A 26,338-nucleotide genomic window follows, 5' to 3' on the forward strand; every position below is an offset into this window, starting at 1 on the left:
TGAAAGTGCTGCACTCAATATGCCAGCAAATTTGGAAAACTCAGCAGTGGCCACAGGACTGGAAAAGGTGAGTTTTCTTTCCAATCCCAAAGAAAGGCAATGCCAAAGAATGCTCAAACTACCACACAATTGCATTCATCTCAGACACTAGTAAAGTAATGCTCAAAATTCTTCAAGCCAGACTTCAACAATACGTGAACTGTGAACTCCCTGATGTTCAAGCTGGTTTTAGGAAAGGCAGAGGAACCAGAGATCAAATTGCCAACATCCGTTGGATCATTGAAAAAGCATGAGATTTCTGGAAAAACCTCTATTTCTGCTTTATTGACTATGCCAAAGCCTTTGACTGTGTGGGTCACCACAAAGTGTGTAAAATTCTTCAAGAGATGGGAATACCAGACCACCTGACCTACCTCTTGAGAAATCTGTATGCAGGTCAGGAAGCAACAGTTAGAACTGGACATGGAACAACAGACTGGTTCCAAATAGGAAAAGGAGTACATCAAGGCTGTATATTGTCACCCTGCTTATTTAACTTCTATGCAGAGTACATCATGAGAAATGCTGGGCTGGATGAAGTGCAAGCTGGAATCAAGATTGCCAGGAGAAATATCAGTAACCTCAGATATGCAGATGATACCACCCTTATGTAAGCAGAAAGTGAAGAACTAAAGAGCCTCTTGATGAAAGTGAAAGAGCAGAGCGAAAAAGTTGGCTTAAAACTCAACATTTAGAAAATGAAGATCATAGCCTCTGGTCCCATCACCTCATGGCCAATAGATGTGGAAACAGTGCCAGACTTTTTTTGGGGGGGCTCCAAAATCACTGCAGATGGTGACTGCAGCCATGACATTAAAAGACACTTACTCGTTGGAAGAAAAGCTGAGACCAACCTAGCTAAGTCACTTCAGTCATGTCTGACTCTGTGCAACCCCATAGATGGCACCCCACTAGCCTCCTCTGTCCCTGGGATTCTCCAGGCAAGAACACTGGAGTGGGTTGCCATTTCCTTCTCCAATGCATGAAAGTGAAAAGTGAAAGTGAAGTCTCTCAGTGGTAGACAGCATATTAAAAAGAAAAGACATTACTTTGCCAAGAAATGTCCGTCTAGTCAAAGCTATGGTTTTTCCAGTAGTCATGTATGGATGTGAGAGTTGGACTATAAAGAAAGTTGAACACCGAAGAATTGATGCTTTTGAACTGTGGTGTTGGAGAAGACTCTTGGGAGTCCCTTGGACTGCAAGGAGATCCAACCAGTCTATCCAAAAGGAAATCAGTCCTGAATATTCATTGGAAGAATTGATGCTGAAGCTGAAACTCCAATACTTTGGCCATTTCATGCGAAGAACTGACTCACTGGAAAAGACCTCGATGCTGGGAAAGATTGAAGGCGGGAGGAGAAGGGGAAGACAGGATGAGATGGCTGGATGGCATCACTGACTCAATGGACATGAGTTTGAGTAAACGCCTGGAGTTGGTGATGGACAGGGAGACTTGGTGTGCTGCAGTCCATGGGGTCGCAAAGAGTCGGACACGACTGAGCGACTGAACTGGACTGAAGTTTCTTAATTGAGCATTTCCTCTGTAAACTCACCAGTTCATTGTACATTATTTTTTTCATTATTACATGTAAATACGTTTTAAACATCTTTAATTAAACCTTTCTTTTATTTCTGAAAATAAGTTTGGATTTTACCTGAGTATAAAGTTGAGGAAGGCAAGAGGAAAGGAGATATGTAGATCATAGGTAGCAAGTTAGGGCCAGGCTAAATAAGTGGGGTAAATAGTATGTAAGGCACTGATGATAAAATGCCTAGTGTAAATGGAAACTCTGTTGATAATATTTATCACATGATTACTGGGAACGAATTTCGCCTTCTTTCTGATTAAAATTTAGTTAATTTATTTTTACTTTTGCCTGCGATGTATCTTTGTCACTGGACTTGGGCTGCTTTCTCTGCAGTGCACAGGCTTCTCGTCGCTGTTGCTTCTCTTCCTGCGTAGCAGGGTCCCCAGGTGTGGGCCTCAGAGCTGCGGCATGCGGGTCCTGGAACACGCAGGTTCCAGCACAGGCTCAGGAGTTGTGGCACATGGCTTAGTTGCCCCGTGCCATTTGTGATCTTCCTGAACCAGGGATAGAACCCCTGTCTCCTGCGTTGGCAGGTATATTCCCATCCACTCTAGTACAGGGAAGTCCTCCCTTCCTTCTTAATTTTAGTATCTTTTTGGATGTTTGGCAACAGCTTGAGAAATACCCCTTTGGAGGAGAAGTATCTCCTGCACTTTGATTTCAGGTTTTTATAACAATTTTGTGAATCAGAATAGTGAAATTTTTCTTGAGGCACAATGTAGTTTATTATAAAAAGGATAGGTTTACAATTTACATGGAATTTTTGTACTACCTTTAGTCACATTATAAGCTGTGCCACCATTTCTTCATCTCTGCAGTGATGTTAATGAAACCTGAGTCCAGTAAAGTGTGTGTGTGTGCACGCGCATGCATGTGTAGGCATAGCACCTGCAGATAGTAAATGCTCAATAAATGTATATACATTTTTCTACTGTAATTTGGTTTCTTTCGATTCTTTTTCTGTTCATTATGAGTTGTCAGTTATAATAAAAAAGTTATAATAAAATAAAAATAAAAGTTATAATAAAATTAAAAATAAATGTATTTTCTTAATTCTAACCATTTACTGTAATGGCTTTATTTTCTATACTAATGGAGGATGGAAATTTTAAAGTGTCTTATTAAGTAATTGTATATGTGAAGTGGTATACCAGTTATAAATATAACTAACCTTTAAGGACCAAAGTTTAACAATTGATGTGTATTTAAAAAAAAAATATTTCTCTTGCTTCTTTTTTTGGGGGGGTGGCTTTGCCTTCTGTTACTTTCTTGTTTTTCTCATATGTTTTACATTAGCGACATTAATACTGTAAAATTCACTTTATGTATATGTGATAAATATGTGCATAGCATTCTAGTGAATGCTTAGTGCCTGCCCTCAGACATTTCTTTGTACAGATGAATGGCAGCAAAGTCAGTCATCCAGTCAAACTATATGAGACTGTTCTTTTTAAAGACAAGAACATTTTTATTTTTAGTCTTGCTGTTTCCTTTGTTTGATATGTTTAGGACAGACCCAGCACTCAGTCAGTATTTAATAACATAATAAATCTGTTAACATAAAACTGAGTGCCAAAATGAATACAGATTTTCTATGTTATAACGTCTCATCCTAAAAGCCTGATCACCATAGGCAGACAATAACTATTCCAACAACTTAAGAGAAGGATAGTGAAGTTTAAGAGAAGTTGAGTAGGAGCCTTCTGTTGTAATGTTTTCAGATATTTCTTTGTCTTATGTTTATTTAACATGTAGGGAATTCCAAATGAAAGCTGGAGAATAACAAAGATAAATGAACGATATGAGCTCTGTGATACCTACCCTGCCCTCTTGGTTGTTCCGGCAAATATCCCTGATGAAGAGCTGAAGAGAGTGGCTTCCTTCAGATCACGGGGCCGTATCCCAGTAAGTGTGAAGCTGTGCTGAAGCTTCCTCATTGTTTTTGTGCTCCACATAGTACAGAGGATAATGAATGGGGGATTGGGTGCAGGATAAAAATAGCTACAGCAGCGGGTCCTCTGTGGGGCTATTAGGGAATGAGTTATTGAGTAAAATTAAAACCAGAGGAAAGACTTAGACTACAGAGGTTTCTGGAGAGTTTGAAATGGGTATAAAAGAGCTGCTCAGAATTGCATGGCTTTTAACTTGAAGTCAGAGTTGGCTCTGGTATTATTCACTATTTCTTTATCTTATACAGTTGGTCATAGTGATAAATGCTCTCTTCCTTTAAATCCTGGAATGAAGAAAACCGTACAAATTTGTGATGAATTTCTGTATTCTGGAAAGATAAGCTCTAATAATTTTAGGTACAAAAATGTGTAGACTCTGAACGCTATAATTGGGCATTTTTGCTGAACTTTAAAAATGGAGTTTACTTAAGCCCCTTTTAATGTATTTTTTCCTAGAGACAACACTTTAAATTAATGACTCTTCAAAATCAATATCTGATTAACTAATAAGACCACGTTTTCCACATGCCAGAGTTGACTTGAAAGAAAAATGATGTTTTTTTATAGCAGCTTCATATTTCCTTTCATGGCTCAGCTTTGAATCCAGTTAGAAAACAGAGTTTTATTGAGTAATGTTTTGGAGAAGAACTATAAATAGAGAAGCATGTCAAAGGGTGTGTTGCCACTTTTCCTCCCATTAAGGTTTTGTCATGGATTCATCCTGAAAGTCAAGCCACAATCACTCGGTGTAGCCAGCCCATGGTAGGGGTGAGTGGGAAGCGAAGCAAAGAAGATGAAAAATACCTTCAAGCTATTATGGACTCCAATGCCCAATCTCATAAAATCTTTATATTCGACGCCCGGCCAAGTGTTAATGCAGTTGCCAATAAGGTGAGATCCTCTTTCAGTAATTAAGATTATAGTTACAGTTTCATGAGTTTGTCAGGAGGTAGTTCAGTGGTAAAGAATCCGCCTGCAATGCAGGAGACCCTGGTTTGACCCCTGGGTCGGGAAGATGCCCTGGAGTAGGAAGTGGCAACCTGCTCCAGTATTCTTGCCTGGAGAATTCTGTGGACAAAGGAGCCTGGAGGGTTACAGTCCATGAGGTCACAATGAGTTGGATGTGACTGAGCGTGCGCACATGTACACAGTGCAGTAGGATGAGCTTAGGCTTTTCATATGCTAAAGATACAGATTCTAATCCTGGCTCTTCTACTTGATAGTATAACTTTAAAAAATTTTATTTTTAATTTTATATTGAAGTATGGTTGATTAACAATGTTGTGTTTCAGGTGTACAGCAAAGTGACTCAGTTATACATGTATCTTTTCTTTTTCAAATTCTTATTCCTATATAGGTTATTACAGAATATTGATCAGAATAACCTGTGCTTATTGGTCCTTATTGGTTTTCTGTTTTCAAAATATCAGTGTGTACATGTCAATCCCATTTAATTTTAATCTTTTTAGTAACTTTAATTGGCTTTTTTGTAAAATGAGAATCATAAAAACTAACAGAGTTGTTTTCGGGGCAAAACTTACCTGATAAACTGTTGTTATAGGAGCAAGACTCTCCCTTCTCCAAACTGGGCACCAAACTGAGTTTGTGAGACTGAACTCTGCCCAGCACCATTGTAGGAATCATGCAGAGTTCTCAGTGACCAGCGCTGCTCTCTTCTGGCAAGCCTCCGCCTGTACAAGCTAGTCACACTGAAGACTGGCAGTTAGTTGAAGCAGTGGTCCTGATTTCTGCTATAGAATAAATATTAGCATTGTGGAAACAGAAATTCTGGTCCATTTGGAAAAATCTACTACCGGAGAAGAAAAGAGAAGAGAGATAGTTTAGCTTTAAAAAATTGCCTCACAGATAAGACAAAGAAAAAAACCCACACGGCTTCCCTCCAAAACTAAAACACCCCAAATTCTATAACTAAATAAGAGACACAATTGTTTTGGTTATTTAGGTTATTATTTTTTCTTTTTTTGCTATTATAAACATTGCTGGGTTGATCATCCTTTAATTAAATTATGGAGCGTATACTTAAATTATTTCTATCCTGTTTAGTGTTTTGAGGACACTTTGAATTCCAGGCATTCCCTGTTAAACTGTAAATATTTCCCCTTAAAGGCAAAACAGGACACTGTACATATGAAACTGGTTCCCCAGGGACTGGAGTGTATTTTCCCAGTAATTACTTATACCATGAGTTAGCGGGAATGAGACTCGTTATCTGGGATGAGGGACTTCCCTGGTGGTCCAGTGGGTAAGACTCCATGCTTCTGATGCAGGGAATGCTGTTCTGTGCCTGGTCAGGGAACAAGATCCCACATGCCGCAGCTAAGACCTGGTATGGCTGAATAAATTAAAAAAGTGTATTTTTTTAAAAGATGTTTTCTAGGATGAGAAGCATATAAGGCAGAAAAGGGAGTAGGCAAAATGTTATATTCCTTATAAAATGATTCCCACATGTATTTCACTATGGAAATCTCTTTCTTAATGAAGACTGGTATATTTTATGTATTGGGACATTTTTCTGATCATAAAATGTGTAATAGACAACAAAAATCCAGGAAGGGATAGGCAAAGTGAAGGAATAAAAAGCACCTGTAATTACTGATCTTTGATATATTTTCTCCCACTGTTTTTTCTATACATTAAATATTGATTGTTTTGTTTCATTGTTTTTCATTTTTATAAAAAATATTTCTTTCCAATAACTGTTCTTAAGAAATACTTTAGAGTACTCATCATACAGCTATGTCATTGTTTACTTAATCATCTAATATTAGACGTTTGATATTTAGTATTTTAAATATAACTAAAACAAGTACCTTTTGTTGACATTTTTAATTTTAATATTAGTTTTAATATTAATTTTAATACTAGATGTTTAATATTTAGTATTTTAAATATAACTAAAACAAGTACCTTTTGTTGACATTTTAGTTCCCTAGCTATACCATTACTATATCCTAATTTAAAATATTCATATTTTTAAAAGTTTTGCACATATTGCCGTCATTCTTCAGGAAAGTTAGTTTACCAGCTAGATAGATATCTTTTTCCTTGATGTTTTATTGAGATATAATTGACATAGAAAAGTATATGTTTGAGGTATACAGCATATTGATTTGAAATATATATATATTGTGAAATGATCACCACAGTAAGCTTAGTTAACATCCATCACTTCACGTAGTTATGGTGTCTTTTTCCTTGTGATGAGAATTTTTTAAATTTACTCTCTTAGCAACTTTCAAATATATGGTATAGTGTTGTTGACCATAGTCATCACATTGTACATTATATCCCCACAACTTATTTATCTTTTAACTGGAAGTTTGTACCTTTCGACCACCTTCACCCAATATCCACCTGCTCTATCTCCCTTTTAAAATTTGCAAAAGCATACATATTTTTTGCCACAAATATTTTTTATCTTCATGGTAAGAGTATTTTTTTTTAGCAGTGTGAATAGTGTGAATCTGTGTGATACAGCAGTGTGTGAAATGTGTGAAACAGTGTGAATATGTGTGGAACCGTGTGACTCTGAAAACTTCTTTTGCAGTCATGAGCTATATCAAGACTTAAAGCTTTACTAGCCACTAAGCCTTCCATGTGCGCCTTACCCCAATCAGATTTGCCTTCTACCCCTGCTAAAGGTAACCACTATCCTAACTTTTATAGTAGTCATCTGCTTACATTACTTAATCTGTTGTTACTGAAGTATACACATCACTAGTCTCTGTAGTTTAGCCTCGCCTTGTTAAGATTGTGTTTGTATGTCTTTTAAGTCTCTCCATCTACAGTCTTCCCCTTGCACTTCCCTCCCTGATTCCCCCCTTCTCTCCAGTATATTTTACTGTGGAGTTTCCCACAGTCCAGACTTTGCTGACTGTGCTATGGTACCGTTCTTCTGTCCTCTGAATTTCCTTCACATGAATTCAGAGGTTTATTCAGATTTAGGTTCAATTCCTTTGGCAAAGCTGTAGGGGATACATCAGGAGGCACACAATTTGTGCTTGATTCTTCTTTTTGGATATTAGCAACTGATCAAGCTCAGTGCTGAGATCTGTTACTTCAGTGGGGTTGCAAAATGGTGATACTCTTAAGTTCATAATTTTCTTTTCAGCTGTTAGTTGAACTCTTTCTAAAAAGAAGCACTTTCTCTTATCTAAATTGTGTTTAATCAGCAGTTCAGTTCATATAAGAAAGCCAGGGTAAATACTTGATTCCTTTTCCTTATTTACCAGTTTTCCCAATAATACATTTACTCCCTCCCATCCCAGGAGTGTGACTAATTTTTTAAAGTGACATTATGAATGCAGTGGGGCTTCCCAGGCGGTACAGTGGTAAAGAATTTGCCCGCTAGCACAGGAGGCACAAGAGACACAGGTTCAATCTCTGGATCAGGAAGATCTCCTAGAGTCGGAAATGGCAACCCACCCCAGTATTCTCGCCTGGAAAATTCCATGGACAGAGTAGTCTGGTGGGCTGTAGTCCATGGGGTCACAAAGAATTGGACACAACTAAGTGCATATTGTGTTTGTATGTAGTCAGCAATTTCTGATTCATTGCAGATAGTATTAAAATTTTTTTTCCACCTTTGATCAAAAGGAGACTTTTCAAGTTACCTCCTGAGTGTGTTTGGCATGACCATAGTAAATAACCTTTAGGCTTCCCTAGTGGCTCATCAGTAAAGAATCTGCCTTCAATGCAGGAGACGTGGATTTGATCCCCAGGTTGGGAAGATACCCTGGAGGAGGGCGTGGCAACCCACTCCAGTATTCTTGCCTGGAGAATCCCATGAAGAGAGGAGCCTAATGGGCTACAGTGCTCGGCTTCGCAGAGAGTTGGACACAACTGAAGTGTCTGAGCCACACACATCGTAATCTTTGCTATCTGGTATGATAAGATACAGCAGAGTCATCAGGAAATCTTGTATGTTTCCTGCCCCAGACTTGGAATAGCCATTTCCCTAAGAAGTTCTGGTTTCTGTTAGTAGGAGATGGTATTTGAAACCATAATTTGGTGCTAAGGATACTTATTTGCTACTGGACTGGTCCAATTTCTGAGTCTTTTCTGGATAGACTAGGTAATGGATAGAGCCAGGAAATGTTAATATATTTTTAAAGATAAAGTACTTCATGAGTTCATACTGGTGCTTTCAGTTTGAATTCAGTGTTAAGAGTTTTTACATGTGTGCATGCATATGTATGTCTGGCTCTTCACGACCCTATGGACTGTGGCCTGCCAGGCGGCTCTTTGTCCATGGGAATCTCTAGGTAAGAATTCTGGAGTGGATTGCCATGCCCTCCTTCAGGGGATCTTCCTGACACCCCATCTCTTATGTCACCTACATTGGCAGGTAGGTTCTCACATAACTTCTTCAAAATTACATGTGTAACTCCTTCCCCACCAAGAATGCTGATTCTCAAAGTCAGAGGGAATGATAAGATTTGTTATGTTACATAATTACTTGCTTTATCCTACCATGGTGCTAGAAAGACAGTGTTACTAGTATCCCCAGTACATTTAGGGAAAAAAATTTTTGGACTTGCTCCCATTGTAAAATACATGTGTTGTATTTACATTGTCAGAGTAGGTAGTCTTTATACTCCCTTCTGTACACTTATTCTCCCTTTTACCTCTGACTTCTACAAGTAACTGTATTTTGTACACACAACCAGTTCTTACGTGGAAGTCTTTTTAGTCTTTTTCTTTTGTCTGAAGTTCAGTTCAGTTCAGTTGCTCAGTCGTGTCCAACTCTTTGTGACCCCATGAATTGCAGCCTGCCAGGCCTCCCTGTCCATCACCAACTCCCTATTTCACCCAAACTCACGTCCATAGAGTTGGTGATGCCATCCAGCCATCTCATCCTCGGTCGTCCCCTTCTCCTCCTGCCCCCAATCTCTCACAGCATCAGAGTCTTTTCCAGTGAGTCAGCTCTTCGCATGAGGTGGCCAAAGTACTGGAGTTTCACCTTTAGCATCACTCTTTCCAAAGAACACTCAGGACTGATCTCCTTTAGAATGGGCTGGTTGGATCTCCTTGCAGTCCAAGGGACTCTCAAGAGTCTTCTCCAACACCACAGTTCAAAAGCATCAATTCTTCGGCACTCAGCTTTTTTCACAGTCCAACTCTCACATCCATACATGGCTACTGGAAAAGCCATATCCTTTAAGATGGACCTTTTTTGGCAAAGTAATGTCTCTGCTTTTGAATATGCTATCTGGGTTGGTCGTAACTTTTCTTCCAAGGAGTAAGGCGTCTTTTAATTTCATGGCTGCTGTCACCATCTGCAGTGATTTTGGAGCCCCCCAAAATAAAGTCTGACACTGTATCCACTGTTTCCCCACCTATTTCCCATGAAGTGATGAGACCACATGCCATGATCTTCATTTTCTGAATGTTGAGCTTTAAGCCAACTTTTTCACTCTCCTCTTTCACTTTCATCAAAAGGCTTTTTAGTTCCTCTTCACTTTCTGCCATAAGGGTGGTGTCATCTGCATATCTGAGGTTATTGATCTTTCTCCTGGCAATCTTGATTCCAGCTTGTGCTTCTTTGAGCAGAGCTGATAGAAACACTATTCTGAGTTATTCACCTGCTGATAGCAGCTTATGAGGGACTTCCCAAGTAGAGCAGCAGAAAGAATCTGCCTGCCAGTACAGGAGGCACAAGAGACGTGGGCTCGATGCCTGGGTTGGGAAGATCACCTGGAGCAGGAAATGGCAACCCACTCCAGTGTTCTTGCCTGGAAATTCTGTGGAAAGAGAAGTCTGGTGGGCTACAGTCAATGGGGTCCCAAAGAGTTGGTCACGACTGAGCATGGACATGGGTTGGGGGAAGCAGCTTGGTTTTCCTAGGCATAAAATTCTTGATTTGCATTTGATTTTCTTGAATGTCTTAAATATATTGCCTTTTTTTTGTCATAAAGTTTCAAAGTCTGATCATAAACTAAATTTCTTTTCTTTCTGAGTCAATCTTTTTACTTCGATGTGCAAAGAATTTTCTCCTTTGTTTTTCTTTGAAGTCCAGTTATTTTGTCAGAATATGTCTTCATGCTGTGTATTTTGGGTTTATGTTATCAGGTATGCATGTCTGCTGTTTTCATTAGTAATTTCAATTTAAAAGCATCATGACTGTTTTCTTTAATCATAATTCTTAGTATTTATTTCATTTCTTAGTTTTGGCTTTCTTCCTCAGGACTGCTATTACTCCTGGGTCGTCTCTTCTTTGCCTCTCTCCATCATTTGTCGCTTTCTCTTGAATCTTTTTTATGTCTTTCTAATTCCATTTTGGTTTTATGTTTTACTTTTCATTGTCTGTTTCTTTTAATTTAACATTCACTGTATTCGTTTGCTCTTGAGTTTCTTCTAATTTGGTCTTTATTTCTAATTTTTTCCCCTTTTGTTTCTATTTGTTTCCAAGTTCTTTCACTTAATCTATGAGTTTCTCTAATAACTCATCTGTTAGAATGGACAGAACCCTTCTCGGTTTCAGCTGCACTTCTTAGACTGACCTGTTCTTTCCTGTAGTTCTGGAGGAAGAGAGCTACAACCAGGAAGCAGAACAACAATAAAAACTCTAAGACTCTCTTGTGACTCCCTTGTTCTCTAGTCCATCTTATATGCATTGCTTCCTTCTGCATTTCCTTACACATTCCCCGATAGCATTGAGATCTTGTGACTGTTGGTGGTTTTGGGGTTTGATGGAATGCTCTGTCCTCTAGTTCTGTCTTCAGTGATTTTTTTGTGTGTCTTCGGTTTTACTATCTAGTTGCTCTGTTTTTAAATAATACCAGTTGTATTGAAATATAATTTACATAAAATGGATTCTTATCAGTGTTTTCAGTGTATTTTCAATGTTACATGACAACATTTGGCGTACTCATCAAGTTGTACGAGTCTTTATTCCAGAGCATTTTTGTCCTGTGTGTTTCCGTGACAGGATCTGTGTAGCTGCAATACTGCCTTGTTTCTAGGATTTGTTGCAACACATTTGAATGTCCCTCTGCCCCTGATGTGACCTGTCCTGACTCTCCAGAATAATCCTTGTTAACAGGGACCTAATGAAACGCTGTTAATTTTGTACTTGTGCCCATCTTGACTCTAAACCATTTCCCACACTATCAGTGTCAGAAAGGAAACTTGAATGTCTATTCTTCACTAATTTGTTGTTGGTTAAGAGGTAAGTTTTATTGTTTTCAAAAATGTGATCTCTTAATTTTATATAACCACAGTGACTGTTCCAGTATCTTCCTAATTTTTTTTCCATTAGTGCTCTAAGAGGCATGATTTTATACCTGAGATAAGAGGCATATTTTATCCAAAAGGCAAAAGAATATTTTATTCATAAAACAGAGAAAGATTCAACCCAGAAAAATTTGGTTCTTCTTTCCAGCTGTAGCTTACTGTGAACACCAAATATTTCTCATTCTATTCTGTAGATGTAGCTTTACCTCTTTGAAAATAGTGATAGTATTACTCTATAGTACTCTGTACTTTTATATTTGTTTTGTCTTTTTATTTAATAATAATTGTGCAGTTACCCTAGAAGTCAGTCACCATGATTGCAAAGCACTTTGCAAATATTAAGATGAAGTGAAGAAAAGCGTGGGTCAGGTGTAAACTAGACAGATGTCCCTGCACGTGGAGCTTCAGTCTTCTATATGAAATTATGTTTGGGTAGGACTTGAGATATAGAGAGTAAAATTATAGTGCTTTAAGTATCTTCCTATATGTTATCATATATAATTTTAATAACAGCAACAAGTGGAAGTCAGGGTGAGCATGTATATTCTTGTTTTATGAAGAACATGTGGGACAGCGTGGTTGTGTTAAGTTGCCCTGAGCCAGCCACATTTTCCCATGGAGTTTCCTGTCCATCAGTGACATGCATCAGCTTTGATGCTTTTGGGTATTTTATGGCACTCTTTCAAGGATGTCATCATACAATGGATATGCATTCATTTTTTATTTCCTGTGATGTATTTTTCCAGGCAAAAGGGGGAGGTTATGAAAGTGAAGATGCCTATCAAAATGCAGAACTAGTTTTTCTAGATATCCACAATATCCATGTTATGAGAGAATCTTTACGAAAACTTAAGGAAATTGTGTACCCCAACATTGAGGAGACCCACTGGTTGTCTAACTTGGAATCTACTCACTGGCTGGAACATATTAAGGTGGGTATATGTTACTCTTTCTTTAAACTGTTAGAGACTATCACACAAGGACTTTCTCTGCCCTCTTGTGTGTTGGCTCTTACAATTGAAATCAAGATGAAAGTACCTTTTTAAACAGTGAAAAATTGATAACTACTTTGATAATTAGAACTACTTGTAAGTTTTGGTGCTTGAATGAATTAGGTTTCTGTATTATGCATTTGGTTCTGTTGTACTTTTTTCCCCCTCTCTTTCCTATCCTATCTGCATCTGCCCATCCTTCAGGTCCCGGGTCACTTCTTTGATAAAGTCTTCCCAGATGGAATTCATTTCCATTTTCTCTGAGCTTTTCATTTTACTTTTCTTTCCAGCTAATCAGATGCTCCCATGTGCTTGATTTAATTACTTTTATGTGTCAGTTAATGTGGATTGCTGATTCATGGAGAGTAGGACAGGATAAATCATATTTCTTCTTTGTCCCCACAGGAGCCAGGGTGGCACTATATGATGTAAATAAATCACCCAGTAAATAATTGTTACAGAGCTTTTGAAAACCACTCTGGTTAGGCACATGAGGTGAAGTAGTTAAATGAAGGAGACTGTATGAACCTCAGCTTGCCTAAACATAACGTTTGAAGCACTGAACATTATTTCAGTTAATGTAGTTATAAATATTTTCAGATAGGTCTGAATTTCAATAACATAGCTTACCAAAATATAGATCTCTCTATATTATATATAGGTCTCTATATAATATATGAGCACACATATTAATATTAGGAAATAAATGGAAATAGGATTTTTCGTGTTAAAGAGTAGATTATACTCACATTAAGAGCTCTAAAATTAAGAAAAATTGAAGGCTAAATTGACCTCTTGAGAATTATAAACTATTTGGATTATTGTTTCTCTTCTAGAAACATAGAAGCTTGAATGTAGCAAAGTACATGAACGTTCTTCTGTTAGAGAGCATGGTCATGGGGACCGTCTATTACATTGTATGATGTGTAAATAGAAAACCATAAGACTTGATTTGGAACTGACATTCACGGCAGCATTCTGTAAATTACAGATCATTTTTTAGCAGGTACAACATTGTCTCCAAAAAACTGGCTATAACAGAAACATATTTCCTTGGAAGAGGTACAGTTGTGCCTGGACCGCCTTCTCCTCCTTCAGTCCTTCACACCTGCAAGGCTTACCTGCTCACTTTCTTTAGATCTCTGCTCAAACATCAACTTCTCAAAGAAGCCTTTCCTGACTGCTCCACACACAGTGACAGTTCTGCCTGCACTCCCTAGTCCTGGATGGTACTTTTTCACTTGTTGCCCTCTGACACACTGTTTCTTTCTTTCTTTGCATCTGGCCGGCCTCATCTAAGTACAATATAAACTTCATTAGGCCAGCACTTTGTTCCGTTTGCTGCTTTATAGTTCTAGCACCGTGAGCAGTGCCTACCGCATGGTAGGGGATGCCATAAATGTTTATCTTCTAAGTAAATGAATGGATGAAGATGACTACTTTGGAGAACTCTTCCTTGTTGTCTTAGCTTTCTGACTGTTCTAACCCTTTAGATCAATGACATGTAATTTTGCATATATATTTGACTTACGTGCTCTGTGTGTGCTCATTCCCTCAGTCATGTCCAAGTCTATGATCCCACGGACTGCAGCTGACCAGGCTCCTCTGTCCATGGGATTTCCCAGACAAGGATACTGGAGTGGGTCACCATTTCCTTCTCCAGGGGATCTTCCTGACCCAGAGATCAGACCTCTGGTGTCTCCTGCACTGGCAGGTGGATTCTTTACCACTGAGCCACCTGGGAAGCCCCATATTTGACTTACAGGTGGAAGTTATTTAAAAGAGTGAGTTAGGATTAATGGAGACCAGGGTTTGTTTTTTTTTTTTTTTTTTCCTTTTTTTTTTAATGCTCACAGATAACTCTGATGTATAGACAAGATTGAGATTGCTTCGGAGTATCCCACTTCCAAAATATGCCTACGATTATGATTAAAAGGAGATCATCATGAGATTCTCCAAGCCTAGTATAGCATATCTTTTCTTTCACTCTTATCTATGTTTGTGTAATCATGCTCTTCTTAAAGTATGATTGGGCCATTGCAGAGAAGAGGGGGGCTCTATTGTTCAGTTTAAAGGATATTACACTGTGTGTTTCTCTTTAGGTTACATCTAATTCTGTCTAGTTTTAAATCAAGATCAACTTCAGAGAAGGTAAATTATTTTGCAGAGAGAGCCTGCATATTTAAACAAAATACCTGAAGTTATTTTAGATACCAGTTAAATTGACATGATAATATATTGGTCCGATGAGAATTTTTCATTCATACCAATATGTAAAAGTCGGCTTTCTCTAAAATTTTATGCTTTGCTTGCTGTGTGGTATAAAAACAGTACAATAAATGCTATAAAACTGTAGAATATTTTATAATATCCAACTTTACTGCTTTCATATTTATTCTGATTTGGTTAAGTATCACTGTTTTAAGTAACAGGTAAGAATTCAATTGGTATATTATTTTTACTTAAATATGGATGATGTTGGAATATTTGAAGAATATTAGAAATAGATCTCTTCGGAACTTAATCCTTCTTTCTTATTAGTCATACTCTTGATTTGTTTAGAACCCGAAGTTATCTTTTGTTTGGATATTTCATTGTGTGGATTAATAGGAGTCTGCATTTTTGAGATTTTTCTGTTTTAAAAGCAAAGCGTCAGTATCTTCCACCATTCACAAAAATTCCTTTTAGGAAAGGACTGATGTTCTTTTCTCCACCTGTTTTTGAGATAGTTATCTCTGAACAAAACTATTACAAATGTTGAGGAATAAAGCATTTAATTAAAACAAATTCATTTAAAAACCCTTTTTTCAGCTTATTCTTGCAGGGGCTCTCAGGATTGCCGACAGGGTGGAGTCAGGAAAGACGTCTGTGGTGGTGCATTGCAGCGATGGCTGGGACCGCACGGCCCAGCTGACCTCCCTGGCCATGCTCATGTTGGACGGATACTACCGCACCACCCGAGGGTTTGAAGTCCTTGTGGAAAAGGAGTGGCTGAGCTTCGGACATCGATTTCAGCTTGTGAGTGAAGAACCTTGGCTCAGGGTATCACATGTGCGTCTCACACAGGCGTGTGAGGATCATGTCTTTTAATCACTTGATATCCACATAAGACTGACCCTTTGTTCTGATGGGGTTAGCTGCTCAACAGAAACTTGTCAGATTATTTAGAGGATCCTGGAGACGCGAGGTAAGATTCTCAGAGGCCTTGAAGCCCCTGAGAGTGTGATTTTTGGCAGCGTTTTCCTAGGTTAGCTGAAAGACTTTCTGAAATATGTTTGCCCAGATACTGTCTCTAATGTTAGCTGTTAGCATCCACTACTACTACTACTGCTACTACTACTAAGTCTCTCCAGTCGTGTCCGACTCTGTGCGACCCCATAGACGGCAGCCCACCAGGCTCCCCCGTTCCTGGGATTCTCCAGGCAAGAACACTGGAGTGGGTTGCCATTTCCTTCTCCAATGCATGAAAGTGAAAAGTGAAAGGGAAGTTGCTCAGTCGTGTCCGACCCTCAGCGACCCCATGGACTGCAGCCTTCCAGGCTCTTCCGTCCATGGGATTTTCCAGGCAAGAGTACTGGAGTGGGGTGCCATTGCCTTCTCCATAGTATCCACTAGCAGTGTTTATTTAAAAAAACCTTGCAAGAAATGGACGTTTAAAGGTAGTCTGCTGCTTTAAACTTGAACTGTTAAATAAAATGGTATATCCATTCAGATGGCTTATATTTTTCAACTCTCTCTAACATGTACTTACTATGATAAGACCGTTTGAGTGACATTTCAGTCATCCAGTGCTGTACATGTTCATGTAAGTGTAACCAAAATCATAAACATTTCAGACTGAAGCTGCAGTGGATTCCTAAATTGCTGACTCTGACTACCTACTCCATTTTCCCCCTCCTGATTGTTATCTGAAAGCAGGATTTGACAAAGCACATCTGATTCAGAGGGTATGTGCACATGTTTAATATAGGGTAATAATTCTCAAACTTTTTGATTTCTGGACCTCTTTCCATTTTTAACAGTTATTGATGACCCCAAAGAACTTTGTTTATATCGGTATTTTCCATATTAGAAATTAAATTTTTAAAATGTATGTATTGTTTAAGGAAATAATCTATTTTCTTAGTCCATTTGGACTGCTGTATTTTTCAGTTTTGACAGCTGGAAGTCCAAGCTCAGAGTGCCAGCATGTAGGGTTCTTGTGAAGGCCCTCTTCCAGATTGCAGACTGCCAACCTTTCACTGTTATCTTTAATGGTGGAAGAGGGTTGGGGAGCTCTTTGGGGCCTGTCCGTTTTGATAAGAGCACTAGTCTCATTCATGAGGTTTCTACCCTCATGACCTTGGTAGCTCCTAAAACTATCAAATTGGGCATTCGATTTTCAACATGTGAATTTTGGGGGAACACAAACATTCAACCCATAGTCCTGTTATATATTAGCATGAATAACATTTTAAAGAAAAGTAACTAGCATAATATGTTAGGCAAGCATGAAGCTTTATGAGAAGAGTGGCATTATTCTACATTTTTTACAAGTTTCTTTAATATCTGGCTTGATAGAAGATAAATTTCTTATCTACTTCTGCATTCAGTTTGTTGCAATATGTTCTGTTGATTGAAGATATGAGGAAAATTTGACCATATGCAGATATATAGGTTGAAAAAAGGATATTTTAATTTTTTCCAGGGAATTATGGGTAGTTTTCTTTCTACCGTGCCAAAACTTGACAAATGGTAGTTTCTTCGTGGTTATTTGTAATGTGGAATCTAAAACTAGCTCGATGGGTTTTTTGGTGTTTGTCCTATTAAATTCCTTTGGTATGTCTTGCACTTTGAATAAGTAGATCTTTTACCTGTGCATGATTTTGTCATATCATATGTTGGTAATTGGGAAAATACTGGCTTACTGATTTACACAGCTCCAGTCTCAATGCATTTCATTATATATAATAAAATCACAGATATTAATACTAGTACTAATTTTATCAGAAAAATCTTTTAAGTATTATCAAACTCATGTGGCAGGTAAAATTTTCCCTCAAATTTAACTTTCATTCAACAGCTTGAATTTCATCATTGGTAACAAATACTGTCCATTGTTTTCCTTGAAGTGAGTGACACATTCAGTTTTGTATATTTTCAAAAAAGATATCTACAAGTTATTAAGGTCTTAATAACCATAATTCATATATCAATTGTTCTTTCAAGTTAAAATGATGTTCCATGAAAAAGCTGTGTTTCCTACATTCTACGTAAGCCTGCAACAGAAGCATGTTATGTGTATTTCCCATTTTGTTACATAGGATACTTAAAAAATTATACTCCAATGTGGAGATATATTAAAGTTAATAATAATTTTTACTGCTTCATCAAGGACATTGGCTTAAGAGAGATTAGCTTTTTTTCTTTGATTTAACTGCAAGTGTTTGGTAGGGCAAACATAGTAATTATAGTATAGCTCGATTCCAATGCCTTGTTTCCTGATTTCCTCTTAAGGTACCAAAAGTTTTCTTCCTTCATCACCTTTACACCATTCTGGAGGAGGGCATGGCAACCCACTCCAGTATTCTTGCCTGGAGAATCCCCATAGATATAGGAGCCTAGTGGGCTGTAGTCCATGGGGTTGCAAAGAGTCGGACACAACTGAGCAACTAAGCATGGCACAGTGCAAATGTCAACCCATTGAAAAAGGCAGAGCATGTCTTAGTAATATTATGAAAATAGTTTTGAACGCACAGACCTCTCCCACTGCTGGAAGTCTGGATCACTCTTTTAGAATCACTGCCTTGGGGTATAAGGTAGGTGTTTATCTCAGTCATCTGGAGCAGAGGTCCTCAGAGGAGAAAAAAGATGAGAAAGTAGGTGAGTGCATGCTTGAGGGGAGATGTCAAGCATTTTTTAAAAGTTTTCAGAGGTTTGTGCTGATGTGATTCTTTCTGAAAGACTGCCTGGAGCTCCAGTGCAGTAGGTCCCCCTCATGCCCTGGCCAAGGTGTTAAAGGAGACCTGTGCTTCCTGGGGCTAGTGTGCAGGGAACTGTTAATGTTCAGGGCATAGTAAATCTTCGGGACAAAAATCTGGGCTCTGAGGTCTGACTGTTCCTGTCTCCCATTGTCAGCTTTTTAGGATCTTTGCTTCATTTGTTAAACAGACTTGTAATTCCTGTTACAAGTGTCTCCTGCCAGGAAATAATTGGACAGGTTGCAGATTGAAATGCTAATAGACATTTCTCCTTGGTGGAATTTAGTGATTTCTGTTTTCCTTGCAGTGCTCTTTCAAAAAGATTTTCTGAATTTATAAAATATTGAGAAAATGTTACTTTTCTTGAAAAATAAAATTACTTTCATCAAAAGGTGAAAAATCCTACAGAGCTCATATAATATTTCACTCTTTGCTTCAGAGAGTTGGCCATGGAGATAAGAACCATGCAGATGCAGACAGATCACCTGTCTTTCTTCAGTTTATTGACTGTGTCTGGCAGATGACAAGACAGGTAATTTATCTGGGATATCCATTCTTAGAGCTCTCTCTTAAGCTATCCAGTCAGAGTTGGGTTTGGTCACTGACTGTCTTACATTTCATGTAAAGTGGAAGTTCTTATAAGTTTCCTAGATACTAGAAGTATTATTATCACATTAAATTATTTTATTTAATATTTTAAATTTATGTTTAATAGTGATAATATTGTCACTCAAAAATTCATTTATACATTGCTAAAGGAGGTAAAGAAATGAAATAGTCAAGGTAACTCAAAATGAAATCCTATTTCAGGCAGTTTTGATGAAAAAAATGTGTTTAGATGGAAATCATGGCAGCATATATATAAAATATTCAGTTTTTTTGTTTTTAGGTATAGAGCGAGAGATTATGTGCTTTAGAGCTATCAACATTCTAGAAAATGATTTGAAATATTACTGTGACTAGGTTTAGTGTTTTGGAAAGATACAAGAGGAGATTGAAAAACACCTGATTTATTTTGGGATAAACTTTACTAATGAGGTAAAGAGTTTATGTCTTAAAAATGTTTAACTCATGATAAATGATCTGAGAACCCAAAAGTTAGGTACAGCTCAGTGGTATATCAGATATTTATCCAGGAGTTCTGTTAGACCTCAAACCACTGGGAGCCTGGTTGGTCTTTTGTTGGACTGCCACGGGAATGGACAGTAGGGCACTTGCTGGTTCTCCTTGGCATTAGCATTATATTTCAGCTTCAATGAAATATTCTTTACTTCATTAAGAGAAAAACGAAATAAGACTTTTGTTTGTTTGTTTGTTTTAATCTTTTGGCTGTACCTCTGTATTGGCAGTGTGGAGTCTTACCCACTGGACTGCCAGGGAAGTCTAGACCCACTTTAAACTATTACCATATTCTATTTTAAGATGTATTTGACAGTGTTGGGAAAAATCAAATATGCCTTATCAGGGGACTACAAAAGGTGTCGCTGATGGTTAAGTGTACTGCTCTCCAGGGAGAGTATCTTGAAAGGAGCAACTCTTGCTTCTGGTATGTTTGTTAAAAAAACAAAATAGATCACATTTACCAGTTGCATAGGAGAATACATGACAGATATACTTCTTTCTTAGTAATTGTGTTAACTTTTTGTATGCCATACATCTAAAAGCAGTTAACTCTTGATTTTGAGCTTAAGTTGCTAAGTAATGTTAAATCTTATTTCACTGAAGAACTTAAAATACACTATATATGTATAAATAAAAAAAATATATATTTTGTTATATAAGTGTATATAATAAATACACTTTATTTTACATGTCTGCTTATATTTTTCTTTGGTATTTTGCTCCTGACCATATGAAATAGTAATAATATTTGTTGGCAGTCACCAGTTTTATAAATAATTGAATGTTTATGCAGAGACTTAAATAGCAGATTTATCAAAAGGACCAGTTGTGTTACAATCAGCCAGATTCTATGTCTCCTCCTGCCCTCATCATCATCTCTCACTGCTGGGATCAGGAAGCAGGATGAAGGGGCCCTTTAGATTTTAAACATATAAGGAGAACAAAATATTCCTTCTCTGCTCAGGATTTTAAAAACAATAGCAGGGACAATGTTCTATTTAAATAATGCTATTTTAGTTGTGTTTGTGAGGAAATTCCACTAATTAAGCTGTTTTCTCATAACTGAGCTAATAGTTTTGCCAAGAAGATAAAAGGCTAATCATAGGCTTAACTCCTTCGAATTGCTATGTAATGATGTAGGGTGCATTCATGGTTGGCTAATAAATAAGCTGTTTAAGAGTAACAGTACAGGAGATGGGATTTATTCTGTAAATGAATGGATGGAATTTGACAAAGTTTTTTATGATTAATTGGCTTTATGTTGACATGTGCTTTATCACCTGCTTCATTTGCTTCAGAACCACAAAAATTATTATTCAAGAGTAAATTGTTTAAGAAGATACATTTGCCTTGTTATCCTGCTTATATTAGGAAATTTGAAGACAAAGTTGTTTTCACTCTTGTCCCTCCTATGTGCAGTTTATGCTGTTTTCATCCACTATTGGGTAGGGATCATTGTAAGAAAAACTTGGCACCAGTATTTATTTACTAAACCCACAATCCAAATATTCATGGAATTCCTTTTCACAGTCCTATAAATGGTACAGTCTTACATAGAAGCTTTCAAATAATTCTTGAAACAGTAAATGGTTAGGATGGATTATACTAAATCCCTTACCTTCCTTGGATCTGTAATTGGTCCTTGATAAATTACCCCCAAATTATGTTGTGTAAGACATCCAGTCAAACACCTGTCCTAGTTAAAGAGTGAATTTTCCTTTTTAGAAAGGCTGCCAAAGTACTGGATTATAAGATATCATGGTTTGAGTGCATGTTCCTTGAAAAGATGAGTAAGGTTGGCTTTTAAATGAGCCGCACATCTCGTTTTCTCAAGACATTGATAGTGTAATTCCTAAAAACTATGCTGTTGAAAATTTAAAGAAAAATCTTACTATGTTGCTTATGGTCATTCTTGGCAGAGAGAGACAAGTCAGATCAGCCTCAAGTTGAGGGTTAACTGATAAATGGACAGAAGAACAGCAAGATCAGAACATTCAGATTCTTACTGTACAAGAAAAGGAGATATTAGGAGAAATTATCTCAGCAAAGTGATATTTTTTGAACAGAAAACCAAGCAAATATTAATAATACCATAATAGCTTAGAAATATATAGTTTTTAAATACTGTTTAGCCTAATTTTAAGCAGTTTTACAAAGCACCCACCAATGTACACGGATGAACATGCTTGGGAAGCTGTCCTAATTATTTCGTGTGTTTTGATGTTTGATTTGCAGTTTCCTACAGCATTTGAATTCAATGAATATTTTCTGATTACCATTTTGGACCACCTGTATAGCTGTTTATTCGGAACATTCCTCTGTAACAGTGAACAGCAGAGAGGCAAAGAGGTAACACACGATCCCTGCCCATCCCACCTCTGTCTATATATACACTCTTTTTCTGCCGAGTGCAGCCTGGGATGGCTTTCAGCTGAACAGTTGTTCTTTTGCATGATGCCTTTGGCCATGTGTTCTTTTATATACTGTAATATGCTCACTTCTTTCCACACGTCTGAGCTTGATCTGTCTTAAAGTACCTCTGTTATGAGGATGGGTAGAAGGCAGCGTCTGCTGAAGGGAACTGAAGTATGCGGTGTCTTAGGAGTGCTCGTGTACCTGTTACCACACTCCCTGCAGGATGGAAGTCCATCAAAAGCAGCTGCAGCAAGATATAATTAGCAAAAAATACGCATTTGAATGAATGCACAGCTCAATTCCCAGATACATTCTCATACATATGAACCAGTTTAGTTTTTTTTTAATTGTAAAATAATAGCATAAAACATTCAAACACTGAGAAGATATTAAGGAGAAAGTTAAATTTCTTACCCCACTTACCTAGAGATATCACTTTTCAGTGGTTGATATTATTTATAAGAAATGTATAATGATTATGTTTCAAGTTTTATTTCTGTGTTCCTCAGAACACATCTGCCTTATGTATGAAGTTCTAAATTATCTTGATTAGTGTCTCCCTCTGCTTCAATTTCCAATCTAAAAAATGTGACTCTCAAACAGTTTCTTCATGCTTTTCTGTAAAGCCTAGTGGCAAAGAATGCTTGCTCTGGAGCCAGGCTGCCTGGGTTCAAATCTAAGATCTTTCACTTACTATGTGAAGTTGGGCAAGTTAATTTCAGCTTTTGTAAAGTAGGGATAATAGTACTTATATACTGAATAGTGCTTACTATTGTGAGGATTAAATAAAATAAACCATACAAAACACTGTGATAATGGCCATGTAGTAAGTGCTTCCTAGACTAGAAATTCCTTGAAGATAGATATTCAGTTTTTAAAATCACCCTTACATCTTCAGTAAATATTTCTATGCACACAAGCCAATCAAGAATTTATTGAATGTTAGATAATCAGTGGATAACTTTCAAAGAGACTTTCAGTTTTTGAGAGCCTCAAGTAGGATTTACTATATCTTAAAAAAAATGTTTTTAAAACTGAGCTATAATTTGCATTCCATAACATTCACTTTCAAAGCATATAATTTGGTAATTTTCAGCATATCTAGAGTTGTATAGTCATCACCACCATTAATTTCAGAACATTGGAAAGAAACCCCATGCCTATTAGTAGTTACTACCTACCCGTTCCCATCTCCCCTCAGACCCTAGCAGACACTGTAATCTCTGTTGGTTTGCCTCTTCCAGACATTTCATATAAGTGGAATCACTTGGGGTGTGGCCTTTGTGTCTGGCTTCTTTCAATTAGCATAATGTTTTCAAGGTTCAATTTGTAGCATGTATCATTACTTCAGTTCCTTTTTATTACGGAATGGGATTCCGCTGTATCATTATGTTACATTTCATCCGTCTGTCGGATGATGGACTTGGATTGTGTCTACTCTTCGGTCGTTGTGACCGATGGCTACTTTCACCATTGTGTACAAGGTTGCTTGTGCATGTGTTTTCACTTGTCTTGGATGTATATAAAGAGTGGAATTGCTGGCATGGTAACTCTGTTTGCCTTTTTGGGGAACTGCACTGTTTTCCACTCCTCTAATTTTAATCGAAGTGGTGCTGTTGCCAAAGTATCTGAGTTCTGTCCCTCTAAAACAGTTTAAATGATCACAAATGCCTTTTGACAAATTTCGTCTAAAGTACAATTAGCTTGTGTAGTGGAAAACCTTAACCTATTTTTCCTTCTTATAGAATCTTCCCAGGAGGACCGTGTCGCTGTGGTCTTACATAAATAGCCAGCTAGAAGACTTCACCAATCCCCTCTATGGGAGCTATTCCAATCATGTCCTTTACCCAGTAGCCAGCATGCGCCACCTAGAGCTCTGGGTGGGATATTACGTAAGGTGGAACCCCCGGATGAAGCCCCAGGTATATGCCCTGCAATATCCAGTGAGAGGTTTTATCCAGGCAGTTGTATGAATTACTTTTGTCCCCTTTAAAGTGGCTAGAAAAGTTATCTGTGCATATTTAAAATTTCCATTTTTTCCTGTTAACAGTCACGGTGGGATAGTAGAAGCAGCACTGTGGTAGGGATGAGTAGTTCCCTGGCTCTTGTCACGACTGGCTTTTTGGCCTTGCACAGATCACTTCTGCTCGTTCTCGTCTTCTGTTCTCGGTTAAATGAGGGTGCTGGGCTGGATAACTTCTAGAGGTTGGGGAAAATGGCTTTAGGGGAGTTAAAAGCCATTTTTTAAAATGTTACAGAATAGTTGCTGCCTAGAATTGTTTAAAGGACTAAAAGTCTGCAACTAAATGACAGGAAATCTCTAAGTATTGGCTTTTAGATTATGTTGTTACTTAATTATTTGTTGTATTTGGCCAAGCACCAGTTTCAGGGTGTTCTGTGGAAACACCTGGGGAGACCAGGGAGGTCAGTGAAAGAGCCGCGGGTCATTGGAGTTGTTGAAATTAATTTTTACTGCTGTTCGGGAAAGGTGGGCATGGTCCCATAGCTGAAAGCACACACTGAACATTTAGGGATGAAGCTAAATATCAGAATGATTTGACTTCGGGTTTGTTCCGGATTGCTTAGTTAAGTAACTTTATGGTATATTGTTCTCGTAGGAGCCCATTCACAACAGATACAAAGAGCTTCTCGCTAAACGGGCAGAGCTTCAGAAGAAAGTAGAGGAGCTACAGAGAGAGATTTCTAACCGATCAACCTCATCGTCAGAGAGAGCCGCCTCCCCGGCACAGTGCGTCACGCCTGTGCAGACGGTCGTGTGAGAGCGCCGCCTGATGGGACGCGGTCGCCGTGAACTCTGATGACAGTGGCAGCTTCATGAGGAGGAGGGCTTCTGAACGTGGAACCCGTCTGTGAGAGAACTTCAGTCACTTTATTTATTTCAGATCTCTCTAGGATGAGTTCAGAACTGTAGCAGTGCAGGTGGTTTAAGGGAAATAACCTCACATGTAATTACATGATTACAACACTAATCTTCTAAGTCACCCAAAGAATATTAAAATGCTTGAATCCTGGCTCCACAGTGGGAACAAGTTTCTGATTTTCAAAGTAAAATACTGTCTCAGAAGTTTTGGTGTTTGCTAAAATCAAAACACAAACCACTTGAGAACAACACTTCTTGGCAGAAGAGCGCTCATTGCACAGAAGGTGGAGCATCAGTCTTCCAGCCAAGCCTGCCATTCCGTGGACTGGGACATACTGGGCCCTGTGTAGATAAATCAAGATGGGTTGATGCTTCTTTCTCAACTTCATGGGTTTGTCTTTTTTGTAGTAATTTACTTTTACCATTCAAAACCCATGTTCTTCATATGTAATAGGGTATATGATATTGAGGATATTATGATGTAGTAGTAGTTGAAAATTATTGCCGTCATTATTTATGTGCTTAATTTAAGATATATTAGGTAGCTATTCCAAAACGATGCCTTACAGATGTGCTTGGGAGGAGACTGCAAGGGAGAGAGTAGCAGCTGTCCAGGATTTCAGAGCGTTCCACATCCTTCAGATCAGTTATTGGAAACATCATGAAACGTATTTTAAAGACTCATTATCTGCCCTACTGTATCTTATTTACTTTTTGTATGTCTCTGAAGACAGAAGTAAATTGGTGAGTTTTGAGGCTCTATTTAAAAGTTTAGTAGGATTGACGTTTTTATGAAGTCTGTGTAAAGAGCATATGATGAGAAATACTGTGCTCAAATTTTACATGAAATATTTTACTGCTACTTTTCTTTGCAAATTCTGTAATTCCACCAAATGATTAAGTCTACCAAAGAACTTATTGCATGTAAAGATGTATTACAATCTCCATGCCAGTAAAGGGAATCCTGCCTCACTTTTTGCCTGCTACAGGAAGAGTCTAACGCTGGTATAAACACTCGACTCCCTGGTGTCTGTTTTAATCTGTATAAGAGCCATATGTTATGTACTGTAACACAAAGGAGCTTCTTGTCCCTTGGGTCTTTAATTAAAAGACAGTTTCAACTGACTTTTAAA

The 26,338-nt window shown here is 37.9% G+C and overlaps 1 protein-coding gene across 2 annotated transcripts in view; it reads left to right on the forward strand.

The window, feature by feature from the left end:
- MTMR2 (myotubularin related protein 2) overlaps nt 1-26,338 on the forward strand; it is a 111,984-nt gene extending 85,646 nt beyond the window's left edge. For both annotated transcript variants that reach the window (XM_040257887.1, XM_040257888.1), the window contains 8 exons: nt 3,386-3,535; nt 4,282-4,470; nt 12,582-12,767; nt 15,639-15,845; nt 19,227-19,319; nt 22,145-22,258; nt 24,070-24,246; nt 24,943-26,338. In XM_040257887.1, the coding sequence (XP_040113821.1) occupies nt 3,386-3,535; nt 4,282-4,470; nt 12,582-12,767; nt 15,639-15,845; nt 19,227-19,319; nt 22,145-22,258; nt 24,070-24,246; nt 24,943-25,104 (1,278 nt within the window). In that variant the 3' untranslated portion in view covers nt 25,105-26,338. The remainder of the gene's footprint in view (nt 1-3,385; nt 3,536-4,281; nt 4,471-12,581; nt 12,768-15,638; nt 15,846-19,226; nt 19,320-22,144; nt 22,259-24,069; nt 24,247-24,942) is intronic.

This window comes from Oryx dammah, unplaced genomic scaffold (assembly GCF_014754425.2).
Source record: "Oryx dammah isolate SB20612 unplaced genomic scaffold, SCBI_Odam_1.1 HiC_scaffold_17, whole genome shotgun sequence".
NCBI classification, from domain to species: domain Eukaryota; kingdom Metazoa; phylum Chordata; class Mammalia; order Artiodactyla; family Bovidae; genus Oryx; species Oryx dammah.